Genomic DNA, 23,568 nt, shown 5'->3' with positions numbered 1-23,568 from the left:
AGACAGAAGCAGGTGGAGGACGTGAGGGTGGTCTGTCCTGAGAAGGCTCTGTAAGGTCCTGCTCCATAGCATTCTCATGGTTCACTCATTTTTTCAGAGGAAAGAAGTGCTAAGAAATGCTAAGAAATGCTATGTCAGGGAAAGAAATGCTTGGATGAATAATATTTTTATGAAACATTATTATTTAAGGATAATAATAGAGAACAAAGTACAAACAATAAGTGTATACCTAGGTCATGTTCCCCAACCCAGATCTACAAAGAGAACATTCCCAGCACCACAGAATCACTGTTGCCTCCCAATAGCCGTGTCCTCCTCCTCTCCAGGGAGGCCTGCTTACCTAAGACTTGTACTGCCATAGAATATTTTCTCAGGTTTTGAACTTTATGTATAACCATACAGAACGTTTTCTTTTGTGTCTAAGTTTTTTTTTATTTCAAACTGTGTTTGAAATTCACTCGTGATGTTGTTTATGGCAACACTGTATTCATTTTTATTACTATAGAGTATTCCTTTGAATGATCACATGACCATGCATTGATCCATTCAACTTGTGGCAGAGATTTGAGTTTGTTGCCAGGTCTTGACCATTACAAACACAATGGTGCAAATTACCATCATGATGACTTTTGGAACAAATATTTGTTACTTTTTTTGTGTGTTTAATTCTGTCTGATATTTTCATTTTCTTAATGGTATGGTGTACTTCAATGAGCCAAGTTACTCATCTTAAGTTAATTCATTCACCTTTTTTACTGTACATGTAGCGCTCCTTCAGTCAGTCAGTTCAGTTCAGTCACTCAGTCATGTCTGACTCTTTGCAACCCCATGGACCGCAGCACATCAAGCTTCCCTGTCCTCCCTCATCTCCCGCAGCTTGCTCAAACTCATATCCATTGAGTTGGTGATACCACCCAATCATGTCATCCTCTGTCATGTCCTTCTTCTGCCTTCAGTATTTTTCAGCATCAGGGTCTTTTCCAATGAGTCAGTTCTTCCCATCAGGTGGCCAAAGGATTAGAGCTTCAACTTCAGCATCAGTCCTTCCACTGAATATTCAGGACTGATTTCCTTTAGGATTGACTGGTGTAATATCCTTGAAGTCCAAGGGACTCCAAAAGTCTTCTCCAACACTGCAGTTCACAAGCATCAATTCTTCAGCTCTCAGCTTTATTTATGGTCCAACTCTCACATCCATACATAACTACTGGAAAAACTATAGCTTTGTTGGACCTTTGTGGGCAAAGTAACAGCTCTGCTTTTTAATATGCTATCTAGGTTTGTCTTGAAGATCCTTTTTGTACAGTTCTTCTGTGTATTCTTGCCACATCTTCTTAATATCTTCTGCTTCTATTAGGTCCATACCATTTCTGTCCTTTATTGAGCCCATCTTTGCATGAAATGTTCCCTTGGTATCTCTAATTTTCTTGAAGAGATCTCTAGTCTTTCCTATTCTGTTCTTTTCCTCTATTTCTTTGCATGGATCATTGAAGAAGGCTTTCTTATCTCTTCTTGCTATTCTTTGGACCTCTGCATTCAGATGCTTATATCCTTCCTTTTCTCCTTGGCTTTTCACTCCTCTTCTTTTCACAGCTATTTGTAAGGCTTCCCCAGACAGCCATTTTGCTTTTTGCATTTCTTTTCCATGGGGACGGTATTGATCCCTGTCTCCTGTACAATGTCATGAACCTTATTCCATAGTTCATCAGGCACTCTATCTATCAGATCTAGGTCCTTAAATCTATTTCTCACTTCCACTGTATAATCATAAGGGATTTGATTTAGGTCATACCTGAATGGTCTAGCGGTTTCCCCTGCTTTCTTGAATTTCAGTCTGAATTTGGTAATAAGGAGTTTATGATCTGAGCCACAGTCAGCTCCTGGTCTTGTTTTTGTTGAAAGTATAGAGCTTCTCAATCTTTGGTGGTGTGATCACTCATCTAGAGCCAGACATCCTGGAATGTGAAGTCAAGTGGGCCTTACAAAGCATCACTATGAACAAAGCTAGTGGAGGTGATGGAATTCCAGTAGAGCTATTTCAAATCCTGAGAGATGATGCTGTAAAAGTGCTGTACTCAATAACCAGCAAATTTGGAAAACGTAGCAGTGGCCACAGGACTGGAAAAGGTCAATTTTCATTCCAATCCCAAAGAAAGGCAATGCCAAAGAATGCTCAAACTACCGCACATTGCACTCATCTCACATGCTAGTAAAGTAATGCTCAGAATTCTCCAAGCCAGGCTTCAGCAATACGTGAACCGTGAACTCCCTGATGTTCAAGCTGGTTTTAGAAAAGGCAGAGGAACCAGAGATCAAATTGCCAACATTTGCTGGATCATGGAAAAAGTAAGAGAGTTCCAGAAAAACATCTATTTCTGCTTTATTGACTATGCCAAAGCCTTTGACTGTGTGGATCACAATAAGCTGTGGAAAATTCTTCAAAAGATGGGAATACCAGACCACCTAAACTGCCTCTTGAGAATTCTGTATGCAGGCCAGGAAGCAACAGTTAGAACTGGATATGGAACAACGGACTGGTTCCAAATAGGAAAAGGAGTACTTCAAGGCTGTATATTGTCACCCTGCATATTTAACTTATATGCAGAGTACATCATGAGAAACCCTGGACTGGAAGAAACACAAGCTGGACTCAAGATTGCTGGGAGAAATATCAGTAACCTCAGATATGCAGATGACACCACGCTTATGGCAGAAAGTGAAGAGGAACTGAAAAGCCTCTTGATGAAAGTGAAAGAAGAGAGTGAAAAAGTTGGCTTAAAGCTCAACATTCAGAAAATGAAGATCATGGCATCCTATCCCATCACTCCATTGGAAATAGATGGAGAAACAGTGGAAACAGTGTCAGACTTCATTTTTTTGGGCTCCAAAATCACTGCACATGGTGATTGCAGCCATGAAATTAAAAGACGCTTACTCCTTGGAAGAAAAGTTATGACCATCCTAGATAGTATATTCAAAAGCAGAGACATTACTTTGCCGAATAGGTCCGTCTAGTCAAGGCTATGGTTTTCCAGTAGTCATGTATGGATATGAGAGTTGGACTCTGAAGAAGGCTGAGTGCTGAAGAATTGATGCTTTTGAACTGTGGTGTTGGAGAAGACTCTTGAGAGTCCCTTGGACTGCAAGGAGATCCAACCAGTCCATTCTGAAGGAGATCAACCCTGGGATTTCTTTGGAAGGAATGATGCTAAAGCTGAAACTCCAGTACTTTGGCCACCTCATGAGAAGAGTTGACTCATTGGAAAAGACTTTGATGCTGGGAGGGATTGGCGACAGGAGGAGAAGGGGACGACCGAAGATAAGATGGCTGGATGGCATCAGTGACTCGATGGACGCGAGTCCGAGTGAACTCTGGGAGTTGGTGATGGACAGGGAGGCCTGGTGTGCTAGGTAACATGGGGTTGCAAAGAGTCAGACACGACTGAGCGACTGCACTGAACTGATCTAGGTTTGTCATAGCTTTTCTTCCAAGGAGCAAGCATCTTTTAATTTCATGGCTGCAGTCACCATTTGCAGTGATTTTGGAGTCCAAGAAAATAAGTGTGTCACTGTTTTCATTGTTTCCCCATCTATTTGCCATGAAGCGATGGGACCAGATGCCATGATCTTCCTTTTCTGAATGCTGAGTTTTAAGCCAACATTTTCACTCTCCTCATTCACCTTCATCAAGAGGCTCTTTAGTTCCTCTTCACTGTCTGCCATAAGAGTGGTATCATCTGCATATCTGAGGTTATTGGTATGTCTCCTAGCAATCTTGACTCCAGCTTGTGCTTCATCCATCCTGGCATTTTGCATGATGTGCTCTGCATAGAAGTTAAATAATCAGGGTGACACTATACAGGCTTGACATAGTCCTGTCTCAGTTTTGAACCAGTCCATTGTTCTAGTCCATAGAACTCCTTAAATCCTTCTAGAAAGAACTTTGTCTACTCCAAAATCAAAAAAATGTTCTCTGAGAGTATCTCACAGAAGTGTAATAACCTTTCTCTTGCACATGACTATACACTGCTTCCAGGATTGATAACTGTAGCATAAGGGTCAAGTGTCATGTTTTCATATGGGCATCCAGTTGACTCAGAACCTTTTTCTGGAAGACTATTTCCTACTGCAGTGCCACCTTTGTTGATAAACGAAAGGGCACATATGTCTGAGTACTTCCTTTAGACTCTCTATTCTGTTCCACTGTGTCATTTGTCTATCCTTGCACCTGTACTACATTTTCTTAATTATTGTAATTTTATAGTAAATCTTGAACCTTCCCTGGTGGCTCAGATGGTAAGGAGTCTGTCTGCAAGGCGGGAGACCTGGGTTTGATCCCTGGGTTGGGAAGATCCCCTGGAGAAGTGCATGGCAACCCACTCCAGTATTCTTGCCTGGAGTGTCCCCATGGAGAGAGGAGCTTGGCGGGCTATAGTCTATGGGGTCACAAAGAATCGGACATGACTGAGTGACTAAGCACACATAGTAAGTCTGGGTAACTTTAATTTAAAGAAGTTATGTTGTTGCTGTTCTTCCTAACTGCCTTGGTCATTCTTGGTTTTTGTATTTTGTATACATTTTTGAGCTGAAGCTCCAATTCTTTGCCACCTGATGTGAAGAGCTGACTCATTAGAAAATACTCTGATGCTTGGAAAGGTTGAAGGCAGGAGGAGAAGAGGACAGCAGAAGATGAGATAGTTGGATGGCATCACTGACTCAGTGGACATGAGTTTGGGTAAACTCTGGGAGTTGGTGATGGATAGGGAAGCCTGGCGTGCTGCAGTCTGTGGGGTTGCAAAGAGTCAGACATGACTGAGTGACTGAACAACAACAGAAATTTTGAATCATCTTGTCATGTTTCACACACACACACAAAAGCATCAGGGAATTTTATTGAGGTTAGCTTTAATCTGTATATAAACTTGAGAATGGTTTATTTTGACAACACTGAGTTTCCCAATTCATTGGCAAAATATATCCTTTCATTCAGTTAGGTCTTGAATATCTCTCAGATGTTTTGCACATCTTTACCTAGGTTTCCTCCTAGGCATTTTATGGGTTTGATGTTACTAGTATTTCCTTTAGTGAAGGTTTTCTAGGAATGAATTCTCTCTGAACTTTCTCTGGATTCCCAAAATGTTAGGTTAGTATTTTGCTTTAATCCTTCTTTCTTTCTTTTCTCTCCCTCCCTCTCTCACTCTAGTTTTCTCTCTCTTTCTCTGTCTTGCTCTAGCTTTCCGTCTCTCTCCTCCTTTGTCTCTCTCCTGCCCCATTTCTCCCCTGAGTATGTAAAATCTTTCTGGATTAAGTTGCAGACAGGATGCTCCTTTATCCCTTCCCCTTCCTAACGAAAAAATACTTCAGGGAATCTCCTTACATAACCACAGTTCAGTCAAACCTTTAGAGATATCAGCCCCAGATAACATCTAAGTGCAACCACATGAGAGACCCCAAAGACAGAGCTGCCAAGTTGAGTCTTTCCCAAATTACTGAGCAGAACATTATGATCAAAATTTAGAAAAAGTCCCCCAGTGCTAAGTTTGGGGGGAAACTTTGTTATACACCATTGTTAACCAGGCACTTGCCATGTAACCAGCTTTTCTATATAGAGGAATATTTATCCTCTCATCTTCCATTTTACTATTTCTACTTTATATTGATCTAATGTGCTGATAGACTCATTCTCTAGTTCTTAATTTCAGCTGTTAACTTTTTCAGTTGTAGAATTTTCATTTGTTTTTGTTATCATTTCTTTGCCAAGACACACATCTTGTTAATTAATTATTTGAAGACTTTAATCCTGGCTATTTAAATTCTCTGTCAGACTATAAAACTCTTAGAGGAAAACATAGGCAGAAGATTCTTTGACATAAATTGCAACAAGATCTTTTTTGACCAGCCTTCTAGAGTAAAGAAAATAAAAACAAAAATAAACAAATAGGACCCGATTAAACTTACAAGGTTTTGCATAGCAAAGGAACCCATAAACAGAACAAAAAGACAACTGTCAGAATGGGAGAAAATATTTGCAACTAAAACGATACAACTAACAAGCGACTGATCTTCAAAATGCAGAAACAACTCAATATCAACAAACCAAACAACAGAATTGAAAAATGGGAAAAACAAACAGACATTTCTCCAGACATACAGATGGCTAACAAATATATGAAAAGTTGTTCAACAGCACTAATTACTAGAGAGATGCAAAACTACAGTCAGGTATTACTTCACACCAGTCAGAATGTCTATCACTAAAAAATCTACAAACAATAAATGCTGGAGAGAATGTGCAGAAAAGGGAATCTTCCTACATATGGGTGTGTAAATTGGCACAGCTACTATGGAGAACAGTATGGAGGTTCCTCAAAAACTAAAAATAGAACTATCGTAGGACTCAGCAATCCCACTCCTGGGCCCATACCTGGAGAGAACCATCATTCAAAAAGACATTCATCCTGGTGTCCACTGCAGCACTATTTACAACAGCCAGGACACGGAAGCAATCTAAATGTCCCTTACAGGAGGAATGGATAGAGATGTTGTACATATATAAAATGGAATATTACTCAGCCATAAAAGAATAAAGTTGTAAAATTTGCGGAGACATGGATAGAGCTAGAGATTGTTATGTTCGGTTTAGTTCAGTTCAGTCTCTCTGTCATGTCCGACTCTTTGGGATCCCATTGACTGTAGCACAAGAGGTCTCCCTGTCCATCACCAACTCCCGGAGATTACGCAAATGAGAAGGCAGTGGCACCCCACTCCAGTACTCTTGCCTGGGGGACCCCATGGGTGGAGGAGCCTGGTAGGCTGCAGTCCATGGGGTGGCTGAGATTCGGACACCAGTGAGCGATTTCACTTTCACTTTTCACTTTCATGCATTGGAGAAGGAAATGGCAACCCACTCCAGTGTTCTTGCCTGGAGAATCCCAGGGATGGCGGAGCCTGTTGGGCTGCTGCCTATGTGGTCGCACAGAGTCGGACACGACTGAAGCGACTTAGCAGCAGCAGCATGTTCACTGAGTTGGTGATGCCATTCAACCATCTCATCCTCTGTCGTCCCCTTCTCCTCTCGCCTTCAATCTTTCCCAGCATCAAGGTCTTTTCAAATGAGTCAGTTCTTCACATTAGGTGGCCAAAGTACTGGAGCTTCAGCTTCAGCATCAGTCCTTCAAATGAACCTTCAGGACTGATTTCCTGGTTGGATCTCCTTGCAGTCCAAGGGACTCTCAAGAGTCTTCTCCAACACCACAGTTCAAAAGCATCAATTCTCCGTTGCTCAGCTCTCTTTATAGTCCAACTCTCACATCCATACATGACTACTGGAAAAACCATAGCCTTGACTAGATGGACCTTTGTTGGCAAAGTAATGTCTCTGCTTTTGAGTATGCTGTCTAGGTTGGGTCATAACTTTTCTTCCAAGGAGTAAGTGTCTTTTAATTTCATGGCTGCAGTCACCATCCACAGTGATTTTGGAGCTCAAAAAAATAAAGTTAGCCACTGTTTCCACTGTTTCCCCATCTATTTGCCATGAAGTGATGGGACCAGATGCCATGATCTTTGTTTTCTGAATGTTGAGCTTTAAGCCAACTTTTTCACTCTTGTCTTCACTTTCACCAAGAGGCTGTTTAGTTCCTCTTCACTTTTGCCTTAAGGGTGGTGTCATCTGCATATCTGAGGTTACTGATATTTCTCCCAGCAATCTTGATTTCAGCCTGTGCTTCATCCAGCCCAGTGTTTCTCATAATGTACTCTGCATAGAAGTTAAATAAGTAGGGTAGCAATACACAGCCTTGACATACTCCTTTTCCTGTTTGGAGCCAGTCTGTTGTTCCATGTCCAGTTCTAACTATTGCTTCCTGACCTGCATATAGGTTTCTCAAGAGGCAGGTCAGGTGGTCTGGTATTCCCATCTCTTTCAGAATTTTCCCCAGTTTATTGTAATGTACACAGTCAGAGGCTTTGGCATAGCCAATAAAGCAGAAATAGATGCTTTTCTGGAACTTTCTTGCTTTTTTAATGATCCAGCGGATGTTGGCAATTTGATTTCTGGTTCCTTTGCCTTTCTAAAACCAGCTTGAACATCTGGAATTTCACGGTTCACGTGTTGGTGAACCCTGGCTTGGAGAATTTTGAGCATTACTTTGCTAGTGAGATGAGTGCAATTGTGCGGTAGTTTGAGCATACTTTGGCATTGTCTTTCTTTGGGATTGGAATGAAAACTGACCTTTTCCAGTCCCATGGCCACTGCTGAGTTTTCCAAATCTGCTGGCATATTGAGTGCAGCACTTTCACAGCATCATCTTTTAGGATTTGAAATAGGATTGTTATGTAGAATGAAGTAAATCAGAAAGAGAAAAACAAATACTGTATAACATCACTTATATGTGGAATCTAGAAAAATGGTAGAGATGAACTTGCTGCAAAGCAGAAATAGAGACACCAACATAGAGAACATCATATGGATACTAAGAGGGGAAATGAAGAGTGGGGTGAACTGGGACCTTGAGATCGACGTATATGGCATATACACACTATTGATGTGCTGTGCTGTGCGATTAGTCGTATCCAGCGTTTTGCAACCCCATGGACTGTAGCCCACCAGGCTCCTCTGTCCACGGGGATTCTCCAGGAAAGAATTGTGGAGTGGGTTGCCATACTCTCCTCCAGGATATCTTCCCAACCCAAGGATCAAATCCAGGTCTCTTGCACCGCAGGCGGATTCTTTACTGCCTCAGCCACCAGACTCAGAAACCCTACACTATTGATACTAATTATAAAATAGATATTGCCTGGGGAATCCCATAGACATGGAACCTGATGGGCTACAATCCATAGTGTCACAGTGTCAGACACAACTGAGGTGACTTAGCATGCATGCACACATAAACTTTGCCAACCAAGGTCTATCTAGTCTAGGCTATGGTTTTTCCAGTGGTCATGAGAGTTGGACTATAAGAAAGTTGAGCACCAAAGAATTGATGCTGTTGGACTGTGGTGTTGGAGAAGACTCTTGAGAGTCCCTTGGACTGCAAAGAGATCCAACCAGTCCATCCTAAAGGAAATCAGTCCTGGGTGTTCATTGGAAGGACTGATGTTGAAGCTGAAGCTCGAATCCTTTGGCCACCTGATGCAAAGAGCTGACTCATTGGAAAAGACACTGATGGTGGGAAAGATTGAGGGCAGGAGGAGGAGGGGACGACAGAGGATGAGATGGTTGGATGGCATCATCGACTCGATGGACATGGGTTTGGGTGGACTCCGGGAGTTGGTGATGGACAGGGAGGCCTGGCATGCTGCAGTTCATGGGGTCTTTATGAGTCAGACACTAGTGAGTGACTGAACTGAACACATAAAATAGATAAATAACAACCTATTTTATAGCACAGGGAACTCTACTCAGTGCTCTGTGGTGATCTAAATAGGAAGCAAATCCAAGGAAGAGGGGATATATATATATATATGTCATTGTGTTTGGTCGCTGAGTTGCATCTGACTCTTTTGTGACCCAATGGACTGCAACACTCCTTTGTCCATAGGATTTCCCAGGCAAGAATACTGGAGTGGATTGCCATTTCTTTCCCTAGAGGATCTTCCCAACCAGGGATGGAACCCCAGTCTTCTATTTGGCAGGCAGATTTTTCTACCACTGAGTCACCTAGGAAACCCTTACATGTATATATAATGTATTAAATTTGCTGTGCAGCAGAGGCTACCACAACGTTGTAAAGCAATTATGCTCAAATAAAAATTAATGAAAATAAATAAAATAAACTCTGTCAGGTAACTCTAAGAGCCCAATACCCTGGGAAATTGTTTTAATGTTTCTTTTTCCTCTTGTTTTCCATGAGATCTCTTTTATATAAGTGTTTTTAAAATCACAAACATTGTAGATAAAAAATTGTACAAATCCTTCAGAAAGGATTTTGTTTTGCTTCTATTTAGGGGTAGATTAAGGATAGAGCAACTTATTTAACTCATTCTTAGGGGAAAGCTTGGCTTAAAACAGGAATCGTGGCATTGTCAGGACCAGGGCTCTTCATGGAGAAAAGGAACACTAAGATTATGGCAACTTTACTGGTATGTTACAGCTTTCATCTCAGCTCCATCACTAGGTCGTTATTATTTTTATTATTATATTTTGAACTTTTTACTTTGTGTTGGGATTAGCCGATTAACAATGTTGTTACAGTTTCAGGTGAACAGGCAGGGACTCAGCCATACATATACATGGATCCATTTCCCCCCAAACTCCCCTCCCCTCCTAAAAATTATTTTGCTTAACTGAGTTTCCTGTTCTTCAACCCTCCCAACGCTCTAATCATCGATCTTTTTTTTCAGGAAACCACTCCCAGGTGCTGCCCCAGTGCAATGACTCCGTGTCTGAACAAGCAGGGTCTGCAGCCTCAGAGGAGAGCGCCCCCTACTGCTCAGGTGAGGGTCCCACAAACAGAGGACCCTTCTCATTCCCCAGGTCAAGGCTTCATTGTCCCATTTCTCTCTCTTCAGACAGCAGGCAGCTCCGCCTGGTGGACGGGGGCGGTCCCTGTGCCGGGAGAGTGGAGATCCTTGCCCAGGACTCCTGGGGCACCATCTGTGATGACGGCTGGGACCTGGATGATGCCCGCGTGGTGTGCAGGCAGCTGGGGTGTGGAGAAGCCCTTAATGCCACGCGGTCTGCTCACTTCGGGGCAGGATCAGGGCCCATCTGGCTGGACGACCTAAACTGCACAGGAAATGAGTCCCAGGTGTGGAGGTGCCCTTCCCGGGGCTGGGGGCGGCACGACTGCAGACACAAGGAGGACGCGGGAGTCATCTGCTCAGGTCAGCGCTGCACACTGTCCACAGGCTGGGGGAGGGGTGGGGCCCTGGAGGACGGGGTCTGAGCCCTGAGGGAGAGATGCTGAAAGGACCAGAGAAGGAGGCTTCCTCCCATGAAGCCTGTGTTTCCAGCAGACGTGAAGACGGGGTGCTTTCACTGCCTCCTGCAGCAGCTGAGATTCTGGTCTTTTCTCCTCAGTAGTGTTTCCTGGCAGAGCCTTTTCTCAGTTTTCCTTGAAACCGGGGCTCACTTTTCTGGTACATATGGTAGAGAAGTCTTAAAGCCAAGGTGCTAGTTTTTTTGTTTTGTAACAAATTACCACATAGTTAATGGTTTAAAACAACACATTTACTTCCTTACACTTCTGTAGCTTAGATGTCCAGCAGGATTCTCACTGAATGGGGATCAAGGTTTCAGTAGGGTCACATCACCTCTGAGCCTCTGGGAAAGAATCTGTTTCTTGTCTTTTCAAGCTTCTAAAAACTGCCTGCCTGCCTGCCTTTGTTCATAACCCCCTTCTGTTCATCATCAGACCAGCAATGCTCCACCTCTCTAACTGTTATCCATATTCACATCTCCCTCTAACCAGAACGAGGAAAAGTGTTCCACCCTAAAGGATAGTGAGTCTAAGACTGTGATTAGACTGTGGTCAGGTGGTTAATCCATCATATTCCAGGGTAATCTCAAGGTCCTTACCTTAATCACATCTGTAAAGTCCCCTTTGCCAGATAAGGAAACAGTCACAGGTCCATTACTCTATCTGCCTCTGCACTGTCCACATCACATCCCTTTCATACACTCTTTTAGATGTTTTGTCAGGAAGCAGGAGTCAGCTCTCTCTCCCTGCAGGTGTCCAGGTTGGTCTTCCTCAGTTCATATCCACTACATCACGGTGGTAGAAATATTTAGAAAGACAGACACAAATGGACAAAGTCGGATGAAAAGGAGACAGGTTTCACTCTGGTCATCTAGTGGATTTGCTTCCTCAGCCGGGTCACAGATGAGTGCTCACAAGTTTGGGGAGAGAGGAAAACCCAGAGCACTGAGTGGGGTGCTCACTGTGTCCTGTCTCCTCTCTTTCAATCTCAGAGTTCCTGGCCCTCAGGATGGTGAGCGAGGACCAGCAGTGTGCTGGGTGGCTGGAAGTTTTCTACAATGGGACCTGGGGCAGTGTCTGCCGCAGCCCCATGGAAGACATCACTGTGTCCATCATCTGCAGACAGCTTGGCTGTGGGGACAGTGGAAGTCTCAACACTTCTGTTGGTCTCAGGGAAGGTTCTAGACCCCGGTGGGTAGATGGAATCCAATGTCAGAAAACTGATACCTCTCTCTGGCAATGTCCTTCTGACCCCTGGAAATACAGTTCATGCTCTCCAAAGGAGGAAGCCTACATCTCCTGTGCAGGTGACTTATGTCTGTTTCTGTGTCTGTCCCAACCCTGTAGGAAGTTATTAGTGAGATTTGATATTTTAAAATCTCAGTGATATGTTTAATTTGAGTTTATAGAATGAAGTTGGATGGATCTAATTTAAGCCACATGTTCCAAACTTGCTTTATTAAAAGTTTTTAATTGATATAATTGATATAACATTACATTGTTTGCTGTATATAACATAATGCTTATATATTTGTGTATATTGACAAATGATCACTACAGTAAGTCTAGTTATATCCATAACCATATATATAGTTAAATATTTTTCTTATATGATGAGCATGTTTAAGATGTATTTTCTCATCATCTTTCAAGTAGACAGTATGGTATTCACTATAGTCACCATGCTGTAAGTTATATGTCTTCACCTATTAATTTCATAACTCAAGTTTATACCTTTTGACCACATTTGCCCACACCAAATTCTCCGCCTCTGGCAGCCACCAACTACTCAGCATCTCTGAACTTGCTTTTTGTTTTATGATTACACATATCAATGAGATTTTATGGTATTTTTCTATCTCTGTCTGATTTGCTTCACCTAGCATAATGCCCTCAAGGTCCATCCTTGTTGAAACAGGCAAAATTATCTTCTTTTTTATGGGTGGATACATGTCTGTATTACATTTTCTTTATCCATTCATCCATCAGTGAAGACTTACCTTGCTTGGCTCTTGTATATATTGCTATAAAATACTATAAAGTAATGCTGTTAAAATGCTGCAGTCAATATATCAGTAAATTTGGAAAATTCATCAGTGGTCACAAGACTGGAGAAGGTCAATTTTCATTCCAGTCCTGAAGAAGGGCAATGCCAAAGAATGTTCAAACTGCTGCACAATTGTGCTCATTTCACATGCCAGCAAGGTTATGCTCAAAGTCTTTCAAGCTAGGCTTCAGCAATAAGTGAACTGAGAACTTCCAAGATGTACAAGCTGGGTTTAGAAAAGGCAGAGGAACCAGAGATCAAATTGCCAACATTTGTTGGATCATAGAGTAAGCAAGAGAACTCCAGAAAAACATCTGCTTCATTGACTAGACTAAAGCCTTTGACCATGTGGATCACAACGAACTGTGGAAAATTCTTAAAGAGATGAGAATACCAGACCACCTTACCTGCCTCCTGAGAAACCTGTTTGCAGGTCAAGAAGCAACAGTTGTAACTGGACATAAACAACCGACTGGTTCAAAATTGGGAAAGGAATTCGTCAAGGCTGTATATTGTCACCCTGTTTATTTAAGTTATATGTAGAGTACATCATGGGAAATGCCAGGCTGAATGAATCAGAAGCTGGAATCAAGGTTGCTGTGAGAGATATCAACAACCTCAGATACGCAGATGACATCACTCTATTGGAAGAAAGAGAAGACGAAATAAAGAGCTTCTTGTTGAGGGTGAAAGAGGAGGGTGAAAAAGTTGGCTTAAAGCTCAACATTCAACATTCTAAAAATTAAGATCATGGCATCTGGTCCCATCACTCCATGGCAAATAAAAAGAGAGAAGTTGGATACAGAAAGATTTTCTTTTCTTGGGCCCCCAAATCACTGCTGATGGTGACTGTAGCCATGAGATTAAAAGAAGCTTGCTCCTTGGAAGGAAAGCTATGACACACCAAGACAGAGTATTAAAAAGCAGAGCCATCACTTTGCTGACAAAGGTCCATATAGTCAAAGTTGTGTTTATTTCAGTAGTCATATATGGATGTGAGAGTTGGATTATAAAGAAGCTGATCGCTAAAGAGTTGATGCTTTTGAATTGTGGTGCTTGGATGCCACAAGTGAATTGTGAGTTCCTTGGACAACAAGGAGATCCACCTAGTCCATCCTAAAGGCAATCAACTCTGAATATTCATTGGAAGGACTGATGCTGAAGCTGAAGCTCCAGTACTTCTGTCACCTGATGCGAAGAGCTGACTCGTTGGAAAATACCCTGATGCTGAGAAAGACTGAAGGCAAAAGGAGAAGTGGGCCACAGAGGATGAGATAGTTAGATAGCATTACCAATTCAGTGGACATGAATTTGAGCAAACTTTGGGAGATAGTGAAGGACTGAGGAACCTGGCATGCTGCAGTCCATGGGGTTGCAAAGAGTCAGACACAACCTGTCAACTGAACAAATATTGCTGCAGTGAACACTGGGTTTTCAAGTTAGTGTTTCCTTCAGATAAATACCCCAAAGTGAAACTGCTAAATCATATGGCAGTTCTATTTTTAATTTTTGATGCACCTCAATACTGTTTCCATAGGGGCTGCATCAACTTACATTCCCTCTAACTGTGCAAAAACTTTCCTGCCTCTTCACATTCTCCTCAACTCCTGTTATTTCTTCTTTTTGATAAAAGCCTTTCTAGAGGATATGAGGTCATATCTCATTGTGGTTTTGATTTGTATTTTCTGATGATTAGTAGTGTTGAGCACGTTTTCATGTACCTATTGTCAAGTTGCATGTATTCTTTAAAAAAAATATTTATCAGTTTCTCCGCCCACTTTTGGAAAGTCATATTGTTTGATTTTTGCTGCTGAGTTGTGTGAGTTCCTTGTGTATTTTGGATACTAATCTTTATCAGAAATATAATATGTAAATATTTTCTCCAGTTCCATAGGTTGCTTTTTCATTTTCTTGATGGTTTCCTTAACTGGGCAGAAGCTTTGTAGCCTTATGTGGTCCTAACTGCTTGTTTTTAGTCTTGTTCCCTTTGATTTTGGTGTCAAATCCAAAAAATCCTCACGAAGACTGATGTCAATGATTTTATTTTCTGTTTTTTTTTTTTTTTTCCTGTAGAAATTTTATGGCTTCAGGACTTGTGATCAAGTCTTTAATCTATTTTGAGTTAATTTTTGTGTGTGGTGTAAGATAGTGGATCAGTTTCATTCTTTTGCATGTGGCTGTCCAGTTTTCCCAATGCCATTTACTGAAAAAAGTGTCCTTTCCTCATGATATGTTCTTGGCTTCTTTGTAAAAAATTAATTGACCATACAAATGTGGGTTTATTTCTGAGCTCTCTATTGTGTTCCATTGATCTCTGTGTCCATTTTTATACCAACAACATACTGTTTTGACTAATATAGCTTTGTAATATAGTTAGAAACAGGAAGTATGACACTTCCAGCTTTATTACTCTTTCTCAAGATGCTTTGGTATTCAGCGTCTTTTGTGGTTCCATGCAAATTTTAGGATTGTTTGTCTATATCTGTGAAAATTTCCATTGAAATTTTGGTAAGGATTGCAGTGAATCTGTAGAATGCTTTGGGTAGTAATGGGCATGTTAATAATATTAGATTTCCAATCCATGAGCACAGAATATCTTTCCATTTATTTGAGTCATCTTGAGTAACTTTCATCAGTATCTTATAGTTTTCAGTGTACAGGTCTTTCACCTCCTTGGTTAAATTTATTCCTAGATATTTTATTCATTTTCATGCAAATGTAAATAGAATTGTTTTCTCAGTTTCTCCTCATGGCAGTTTTGTTGTTAGTGCATAGAAATGCAACTGATTTTTGTATATAGATTTTTCATTCTACAACTTTACTGAGTGTATTATTTCTCATATTTTTGGTGAAGTCTTTGGGGTTTCTATATATAATATCATGTAAGGGAGTCTCCTTCCTCATGACTCTGATGGCAAAGAATCCATCTGGAATGCAAGAGACCTGGGTTCAGTCCCTGGGTTGGGAAGATCCCCTGGAGGAGGGAACGGCAACCCACTCCAGTATTCTTGCCTGGAGAACCCCAGTGGGCAGAGGAGCCTGGCAGGCTGCAGCCCTTGCGGTCGCAGAGTCAGACACGACTGAGCGACTAGCACTTCACTTTCCAATCTGCACGTAGTGTCAGTTTTGCCTCTCCCTTTCAGATTTGGATCCTGATTTTCTTTTCGTTGCCTGATGGGTCTGGACGGGGCTGCCAGAACTAAGTGGAGTAAAAGTGGTGAGAGTGGATAATTTTGTCTTGTGTCTGATTTCAGAGGAAAAGCTTTTGGTTTTTTACAGTCAAGTATGATATTAGCTGTGAACTGCTCATATGGCCTGAATTATGTTGAGATGCAATCCTTCTATAACTACTTTGTAAAAGAGTTTTTATCATAAATGGATTTTGAATTTGTCAAACATTTTTTCTGCATCCTTTGAGATATGATTTTTTACCTTCGTTTTCTTTATTTGGTGTATCACATTGATTAGTTTGTGAATGTTGAATTATCCTTGCATCCTTGGAACAAACATCACTTGATCATGGTGTATGATTCTTTTAGTGTATTGTCAAATTCAGTTTTCTAATATTTTGTTGAGGATTCTTGCACCTATATTTATCAGAGTATTAGCCCGTAATTTTCTTTTCTTGTGGTGTCCTTATCTGGTTTTCGTATCAGAATAATGTTGGCCTCATAAAATGAGTTTGGATGTGTTTCTTTCTTCTGTTTTTGGAAGAGTTTGAGAAGGCTCCACCACTAAATATTGTTACACTGGGAATTGGGATTTTGAAAATAAATGTTGAATGAAATAAATAAATGTTGGAGATGGTGACAAATAGTTAAACCATAGCACCTTACTTCCTTCAACATTTCTCTCTCTCTGTTTCTCTCTCTCCTTCCCTCCCCCTCCACATACACAAACACACACACACCCCATTCACAACTACACAGTGTATGTACACAGTACACACGGTACACCTTGAATGGTATGCTGGCTGTTGCCTGAAACCCGCCGCTAAGAATATGGCGAGAGATATTTCAAAAGCAGAGGCTCAATCCCTTCCTTGCCTCTCTTTTTTCATCTCTTTGTCTTTTCCATTTGAGGCCAAAGAGGCATTAAACTATTAGACTTTTTATTGATGATATTTTTCCTACAATTAAACACTGAGAATGGAGAGATGGTAAAGGCTTTGACCATGAAAATCAGCAACCCGCTCACAAAGGTCCTGCCACCATTTTCTCAGAGATTCTCTGCATAGAGTGGGTAGGAGGTTTGATAGGATGATCTGGAAAGAATATACAAATTTTGATACTTTACGACAGGTACTATTTACCCTTCTGTTTCTTTGTGTTGCTTTGAATTTGTATTTATTTCTCTCAGCTTCAATTCTTTTATATATACTTTTCAGTCTTTTGTTTTTATTTCTGCATCTTCTCAATACAAATTTTTCTCAGTAGGTTTTTTTTTTACTCTATTGCAAAACTTTCTGCCTTACTCAGTGTGTACAGATATGTGTACATATATCTTAGAATTCTACTAAGTCTTTCCTGTATATTTCCTTTTTAAGAGATCCTAACCAACACTATGGGCTTTTCTGGTGGTTCAGACAGCAAAGAAACTGCCTGCAATGCAGGAGACCTGGGTTCGATTCCTGGATAGGGAAGATCCAGTGGAGAAAGGAATGGCAATCTACTCCAGTATTCTTCCCTGGAAAATCCTATGGACAGTGTAGCCTGGTGGGCTGCATTCCGTAGGTCACAAAGAGTCAGCCACGACTGAGCAACTAACACACACACACACATAACCAACACTGCATTGTAGATCAATTATCTTCCAATTAAAAATAAATTTAAAAAAGAGTTTCCTTTTACAACAGTAGTCTTCACTTGCCCACTTGTCACACTGAATAGTAGGTAAGAGCAGCTTATAATCTATTTAATAATTTTCCATTAAAATTACGTATGTGAGATTTTGGAGAAGGCAATGGCGACCCACTCCAGTACTCTTGCCTGGAAAATCCCATGGGTGGCGGAGCCTGGTAGGCTGCAGTCCATGGGGTCGCTAAGAGTTGGACAGGACTGAGCGACTTCACTTTCTCTCTTCACTTTCATGCATTGGAGAAGGACATGGCAACCCACTCCAGTGTTCTTGCCTGGAGAATCCCAGGGACGGAGGAGCCTGGTGGGCTGCCATCTATGGGGTCGCACAGAGTTGGACACGACTGAAGCGACTTAGCTGCAGCCGCAGCAGCAGCATGTGAGATTTTGAGTATAAATTAACTGGACTGATCATTTTTACTATGAGCTATTATCATAGGTTATTACCAGTCACTGATATTTGGTTTACTATTTCACTGATTAGGGTGAATTTAAAGAAGTTTTATTTTACTGAATTTTATTCATCTATTCATTCATTCAATAACTATTTATCAAGCCCTTATCTAGGTATTTAGAAAAGGTTTTCCATAGATATTTGTTGGATGAGTGCATACAATGTGCCGGCACTGTCCTAATAGCAGAAACAAGGCACATATAAGATATACAAGGTCCTTCTTCTAATGGACCTTTTATTCAGAGGGGCGTATGTGTACATTTGTAGATGGCTGTGTTTATATTTGCTGTGGGATGTGAAGACTGATAAACAAGTAAATATTTAAAGTAATTTCAGCTGGTGATCAGATGCAGTGAAAGTTTCAGCCCAGGAGTTAATGAATGAGCCTGTGTTTTCATGTGTCATTTGCACTGACCCAAGGGCCTTAGATAATCTTATTTTGGGACAAGACCAACCCCAGCTATTCCTGATCCACTGTTTCCTTCTTGTTTGCAGGAAGAAGACCCAAGAGCTGTCCAACTGCTGCCCCCTGCACAGGTACATCAGCCCCCCCCCGCCCCCGCCTCCCCGTGGCTCCCAGGGGCTCCTTCCTCCCACCAGGGCAGTCACAGGAGGGGCTGCTGCCTTTTCAGACAGAGAGAAGCTCCGGCTCAGGGGAGGAGACAGCGAGTGCTCAGGGCGGGTGGAGGTCTGGCACAGTGGCTCCTGGGGCACCGTGTGCGATGACTCCTGGAGCCTGGCAGAGGCCGAGGTGGTGTGTCAGCAGCTGGGCTGTGGCCAGGCCCTGGAAGCTGTGCAGGCCGCGACATTCGGCCCTGGAAATGGGAGCATCTGGCTGGACGAGGTGCGGTGCGGGGGCCGGGAGTCCTCCCTGTGGGACTGTGCTGCGGAGCCCTGGGGACAGAGCGACTGCAAGCACGAGGAGGACGCTGGTGTGAGGTGCTCTGGTGAGCGAGGGGCTCGGGGTCCACCCTGGGTGAGCTGGGGCAGCGCGAGGGCAGTGGGTTGGACTGGGCATGGTGGGGAGTTTGTATTCAGACAGTGTCCAGGTCCTGGGGCTCTGATCTAGGACGGGGGAGCTGGGAGGACTGGACACTGATGTGGAGACTGACGTCTGATTTTAGGCTCAGGAGGGAAAAATGGGTTTGCCTGCGTTCTGGCCAATTCCCTTTCCTCACACTGCTACTTTTCTCTTTAGGTGTAAGGAAAACATTGCCCCCGACTCCAGCAGGTACTGTGAACATCCATGGGCTGGAGAGGATACTCAGGTCTGGGGACCTGTTCTGTGGCTCTCTGACAGCTCAGGAGAGGAAAGAGCCTGAGGAGCCCTGGCTGGCGGGGAGGAGCCCAGGGCGTTATGTTGGGGAACTCCTCTGCCTTGGTTCCTGGGGCCACACTTTTCTCATGACTGGGGTCCAAGGGAGACTGGTTCCTGTGTTGCAGAATCTAAGGTTCTCCCACCGGCCTCTGAGTGTTGCTCCTCATCAGCGAGGTACGGGTCCCAGGACTGTTTGCTGCTCTGTCTCCTGAAGCTCAAGGAGAAGAGATGAGCTGGGTCCTCAGAGGCTGTCTCAGCAGGGCAGCTCCCTGACAATCCCTAGCTCTGCTTAGGGGCCACACTGGCCGGAGTGGAGCTGACCCATCTCAGGACGAGACCCGGGGGAGCCAGTCACTGTCAGTGCACCTGTGTCTGAGGCTGGGATGCCATTGTCTGGAGTCCCTGGAAATGCTGGCACAGGGGGTTCCTCTGTGCCCAGGACCTTCTCCCCACCCTGTTGCCTTGTTCTCTTTAGGGTCCAGACCAGTTTCAAGTCCTCTCCCTGGCATCTTCTCCTTGCCTGGGGTCCTCTGCCTCATCCTGGGGTCCCTTCTCTTCCTGGTCCTCGTCATCCTGGTGACTCAGGTGTTCAGATGGAGAGCAGAGCGCAGAGGTGGGCTGCAGGGGGAACTGGGGACCAGGGAGAGTGTGTGGAGGCAGGAGATGGGGCAGGTGTTAGGAGGGGAACCTGGGCCAGGTCTCTGTTGTGAGTCTGAAGAACTCCATGCACTCTGTGCTGAGCTCTAAGGGGTGAGCAGACAGATTCTTAGGACTGGGGCATGAATCTCATAAGTCATGGCCTCTCCTATGAGAGCAGACAGAGTCGGGGCTAAGCTGTGAATTCAGGTCAGATGTGCTGACATGGTGCACGGGGTGGAAGATGATGCAGAGGTCCAGGCAGCCTCCGTGTGAACATCAAGAGATACAGGGTGGGCCTGCTGGACTGGGGTGTCTGGGGTGGCACCTCTGATCTGCTGGGGGATCTCTCAGCCTTATTCAGCTATGAAGATGCTCTTGCTGAAGCCATGTATGAGGAGCTCGATCACCTTGTGACTCAGAAGGAGAGTCTTCTGGGCAGCCCAGGTGGGTGTCTCTGTCTGCCCTCCTGGGACCTCTGGTTGTCACACCCACTGGGTGTGGGCATTTCCTCAGCATCTGAAGACCCCACACATTCCCCAGGCTCACAGAGGTGGCTCTCCAAAGCGGCAGGATGGCCTCTCACAGCCCTGTGAGCCCCCAGCCTCTGCCTACACTGCAAGAGCCAGACCTGTCCCTTCTCAGCCTTAACTCAGGTCCCGTGGGTGTGGGAGGCTCATTCTCTGTGTTGTTTTTCTCCACTTTCGGCTTCCTGTCAGATGGTGAGGACAACAATGACTCCAGATCCGCTCCAGGTAATCGAGATGGACCTGCGTCAGCTGAGTGTTGCGGAGGAGAGTTTCCCTCCTCATAGGGAGGAGATATAAGGGGAACAGTCTTCCTCTGATGGACCAGAGGGATCCCTTGTGTCCAGATTGGGTCTGTCCTTCTCCTTCTCTGGCTGTTCTGTGATGTCTCACATTTGGGGCTGGGCTCTCTGAGTTCTGAATCACAAGAGACACACACTGGTTTTAAAAATAACATCTGTAAACACAGTTTGTCAAAATACTTTAGTAATGCTTGATGGTGGGAGAGTTGCTTTGAGATCTATATTTTCAGTTAGGAAATATTAAGATATGTAAAGTCATGTTTTGGTTTATGGACACATCAAAATGAAACATGGTCTCAGAGAAAAAAATCTTTCTTAACAAGGAGTGACTGGTGCCTCTATTTAGCAGCTCAGAAACTCTGGGTCAGAAGGGATCTTAGGTATTTCCCAGACCAACCCACTTACTGTGATTTCATCTGACCCCTGCTGTGCCCTCAGAAGCCCCAGATCAGAAGACCTATGCCCTTGGTGAGGGTTATGATGATGCTGAAGAGGTACCAGTGCCCCAGGCTCCTCCTACCTCTGAGGGGAGTGAGGAGGAAGTGCCCCCAGAGAAGGAAGATGGGATGAAGTCTGAGATAGGTGAGTGGGGTTAGTTAATCCCATGTAATCTTTGGTCTCTGTCCTGGAAAGGGTGAATTTGAGCTCCTCAATGTCCAGTCTCACTACACTTTCTCATGCGTTTGATGGGCTTCCCTGGTGGCTCAGATGGTAAAGAATCTGCCTGCAATGCAGGAGACCCAGGTTTGATCCCTGGATCAGGAAGATCCCCTGGAGAAGGGAATGGCTACCCACTCTAGTATTCTTGCCTGGAGAATCCCATGGGTAGAGGAGCCTGGCGGGCTACAGTTCATAGGGTTGCAAAGATTCAGACACAACTGAATAACTAGCACTTCAGTGCCTGAAGGCAGGTCTTCTCAGAGCTCCTGTGTGAGCACAGGTCTCCTGTGATGCAGGGTTTCCACAGGAGCTGAGGCCCCAGAGAGTAAATGGACTGGATCTGAGAGGACAGCTGGGATCCGTCCTCACTGTAACTGATATGAAATAATCTGAGCCTCCTGCCCACCCCTGGGTCCCAGGGATACTTTGTCATCACCACTTGCTTAACTTGCTTCCTCCTCACTGTCTGGCCCCCTTGTCTCTGTTCTAAATCATACCTCTCTCTCTTCTTTCAGGCTCTTCTCTAAACGTCTTTAGAGAGGAAGCTGATCCTGGAGAAGGAGAAGAGAGCCCCTGGCTGCTCCAGGGGGAGAAAGGGGACCCTGGGTACGATGATGTTGAACTAAGTGCCCTGGGAACATCCACAGTGACTTTTCCATGATGTTGTATTAAATACAAGATCATGCCGCAGATATTCTAATTGCCTATGTCTCAATAGAACAGTGCTGACCTGTGACTGTGTTATATGGAAATTGCTCAAAATGAAATATTCTGAATAAAGTAAAAATTTTTTTTGCTTTGTTAATTATTACCAAGTTCCATGTCAAATGCTTTTAGAGGATTGGTCCTCAAACACCATTTACCTCAAAGGAAATACACGATGAGTGTGCTGCCCTGTTTTCTCACCTCCTTCAAAGGCTAATGAGGCCATGACTTTGTCTGGGATCACAGATGCTCCAGCTCACTCTTGCTTAGAAAAGGTATCTAAACTTGGTCCACATTCACACCCTCCTTCCTAGCAAGATGCCTTTGTTGACCGAAAAGTATAGTCAGAACCTGGTAGAGTTATTTTATTTGGTGGGAATGCTTAAGACTCTAAGCCCTGAGACGGCATCTCAGTAGCTTTGAGAAAACTGCTCCAAAGCGTCAGCAGGGGAAGTCAGGCTGTATACAAGTTTGCAACAAAGGGAGCAGGGAGTCTGAACATCAAAGATCAGGTGTCAAGTTAAGGAATGTAGAGTTCTATGTGTGGGAAGATGCCAGCCTCTGGACTCACTGGATTCAGTGCTTCCGCATGCAGCTCAGCTATCTGGGGGCCAACCCTGGTTCCCTGTTCACCTTAAGGAGCGGCAGACGGCTGCTGCTTGCATTCCCCAGCTTCTCAGCAATCATCATGTGGGGTGGCAGCATCCCCAGGATCAGTTTTGGGAGCCCTCATTCACAGCTGGAGACCAGAAATCACTGATGGCTGTGACATTTCTTGTTTATTGATATGGCAGGAGATATTTTCATTTCACAAACTCATGGAAAAAACCCAATCCTGAACATTCCTGTATGTTCTTCCCTGAGATGTCACATCACCTGTTTTAACCTGTTCTTGGGCACCAGACTTGGATGTGAGTTTCAAAGTTGGAGTTTGCTGTTGGGATAACAGGGATACAGTTTTCCTTAACCTGCCTAAGTGTTCACGGGCCAATTAAAACTCTAACTCTAGGTAACTACCTCTGCCTTTTCATCTCTCATTCCCTAGGTTACTTGATCTGTTTATTCCTCAAGCAGATATAGATTCCTCATTGTTTTTCTCCCATGTGTAGTTGGTTATCAAATCTTTATGTATCCATTCTTT

The 23,568-nt window shown here is 43.5% G+C and overlaps 1 protein-coding gene across 1 annotated transcript in view; it reads left to right on the top strand.

The window, feature by feature from the left end:
* Positions 1–22,533, top strand: part of LOC101117316 (antigen WC1.1) — a 93,317-nt gene extending 70,784 nt beyond the window's left edge. The window contains exons 17-27 of the mRNA XM_060413464.1: positions 10,345–10,437; positions 10,513–10,827; positions 11,915–12,229; positions 18,775–18,816; positions 18,912–19,226; positions 19,478–19,510; positions 20,073–20,210; positions 20,588–20,681; positions 20,942–20,988; positions 21,501–21,644; positions 22,238–22,533. Of these exons, the coding sequence (XP_060269447.1) occupies positions 10,345–10,437; positions 10,513–10,827; positions 11,915–12,229; positions 18,775–18,816; positions 18,912–19,226; positions 19,478–19,510; positions 20,073–20,210; positions 20,588–20,681; positions 20,942–20,988; positions 21,501–21,644; positions 22,238–22,383 (1,682 nt within the window). The 3' untranslated portion in view covers positions 22,384–22,533. The remainder of the gene's footprint in view (positions 1–10,344; positions 10,438–10,512; positions 10,828–11,914; positions 12,230–18,774; positions 18,817–18,911; positions 19,227–19,477; positions 19,511–20,072; positions 20,211–20,587; positions 20,682–20,941; positions 20,989–21,500; positions 21,645–22,237) is intronic.
* The last annotated feature ends 1,035 nt before the right edge of the window (positions 22,534–23,568 follow it).

This window comes from Ovis aries, chromosome 3, assembly GCF_016772045.2.
Source record: "Ovis aries strain OAR_USU_Benz2616 breed Rambouillet chromosome 3, ARS-UI_Ramb_v3.0, whole genome shotgun sequence".
In the NCBI taxonomy this organism is placed as follows: Eukaryota; Metazoa; Chordata; class Mammalia; order Artiodactyla; family Bovidae; genus Ovis; species Ovis aries.
Note: the sequence above shows the minus strand (reverse complement) of the source record. Positions and strands in the feature narration are given on the sequence as shown.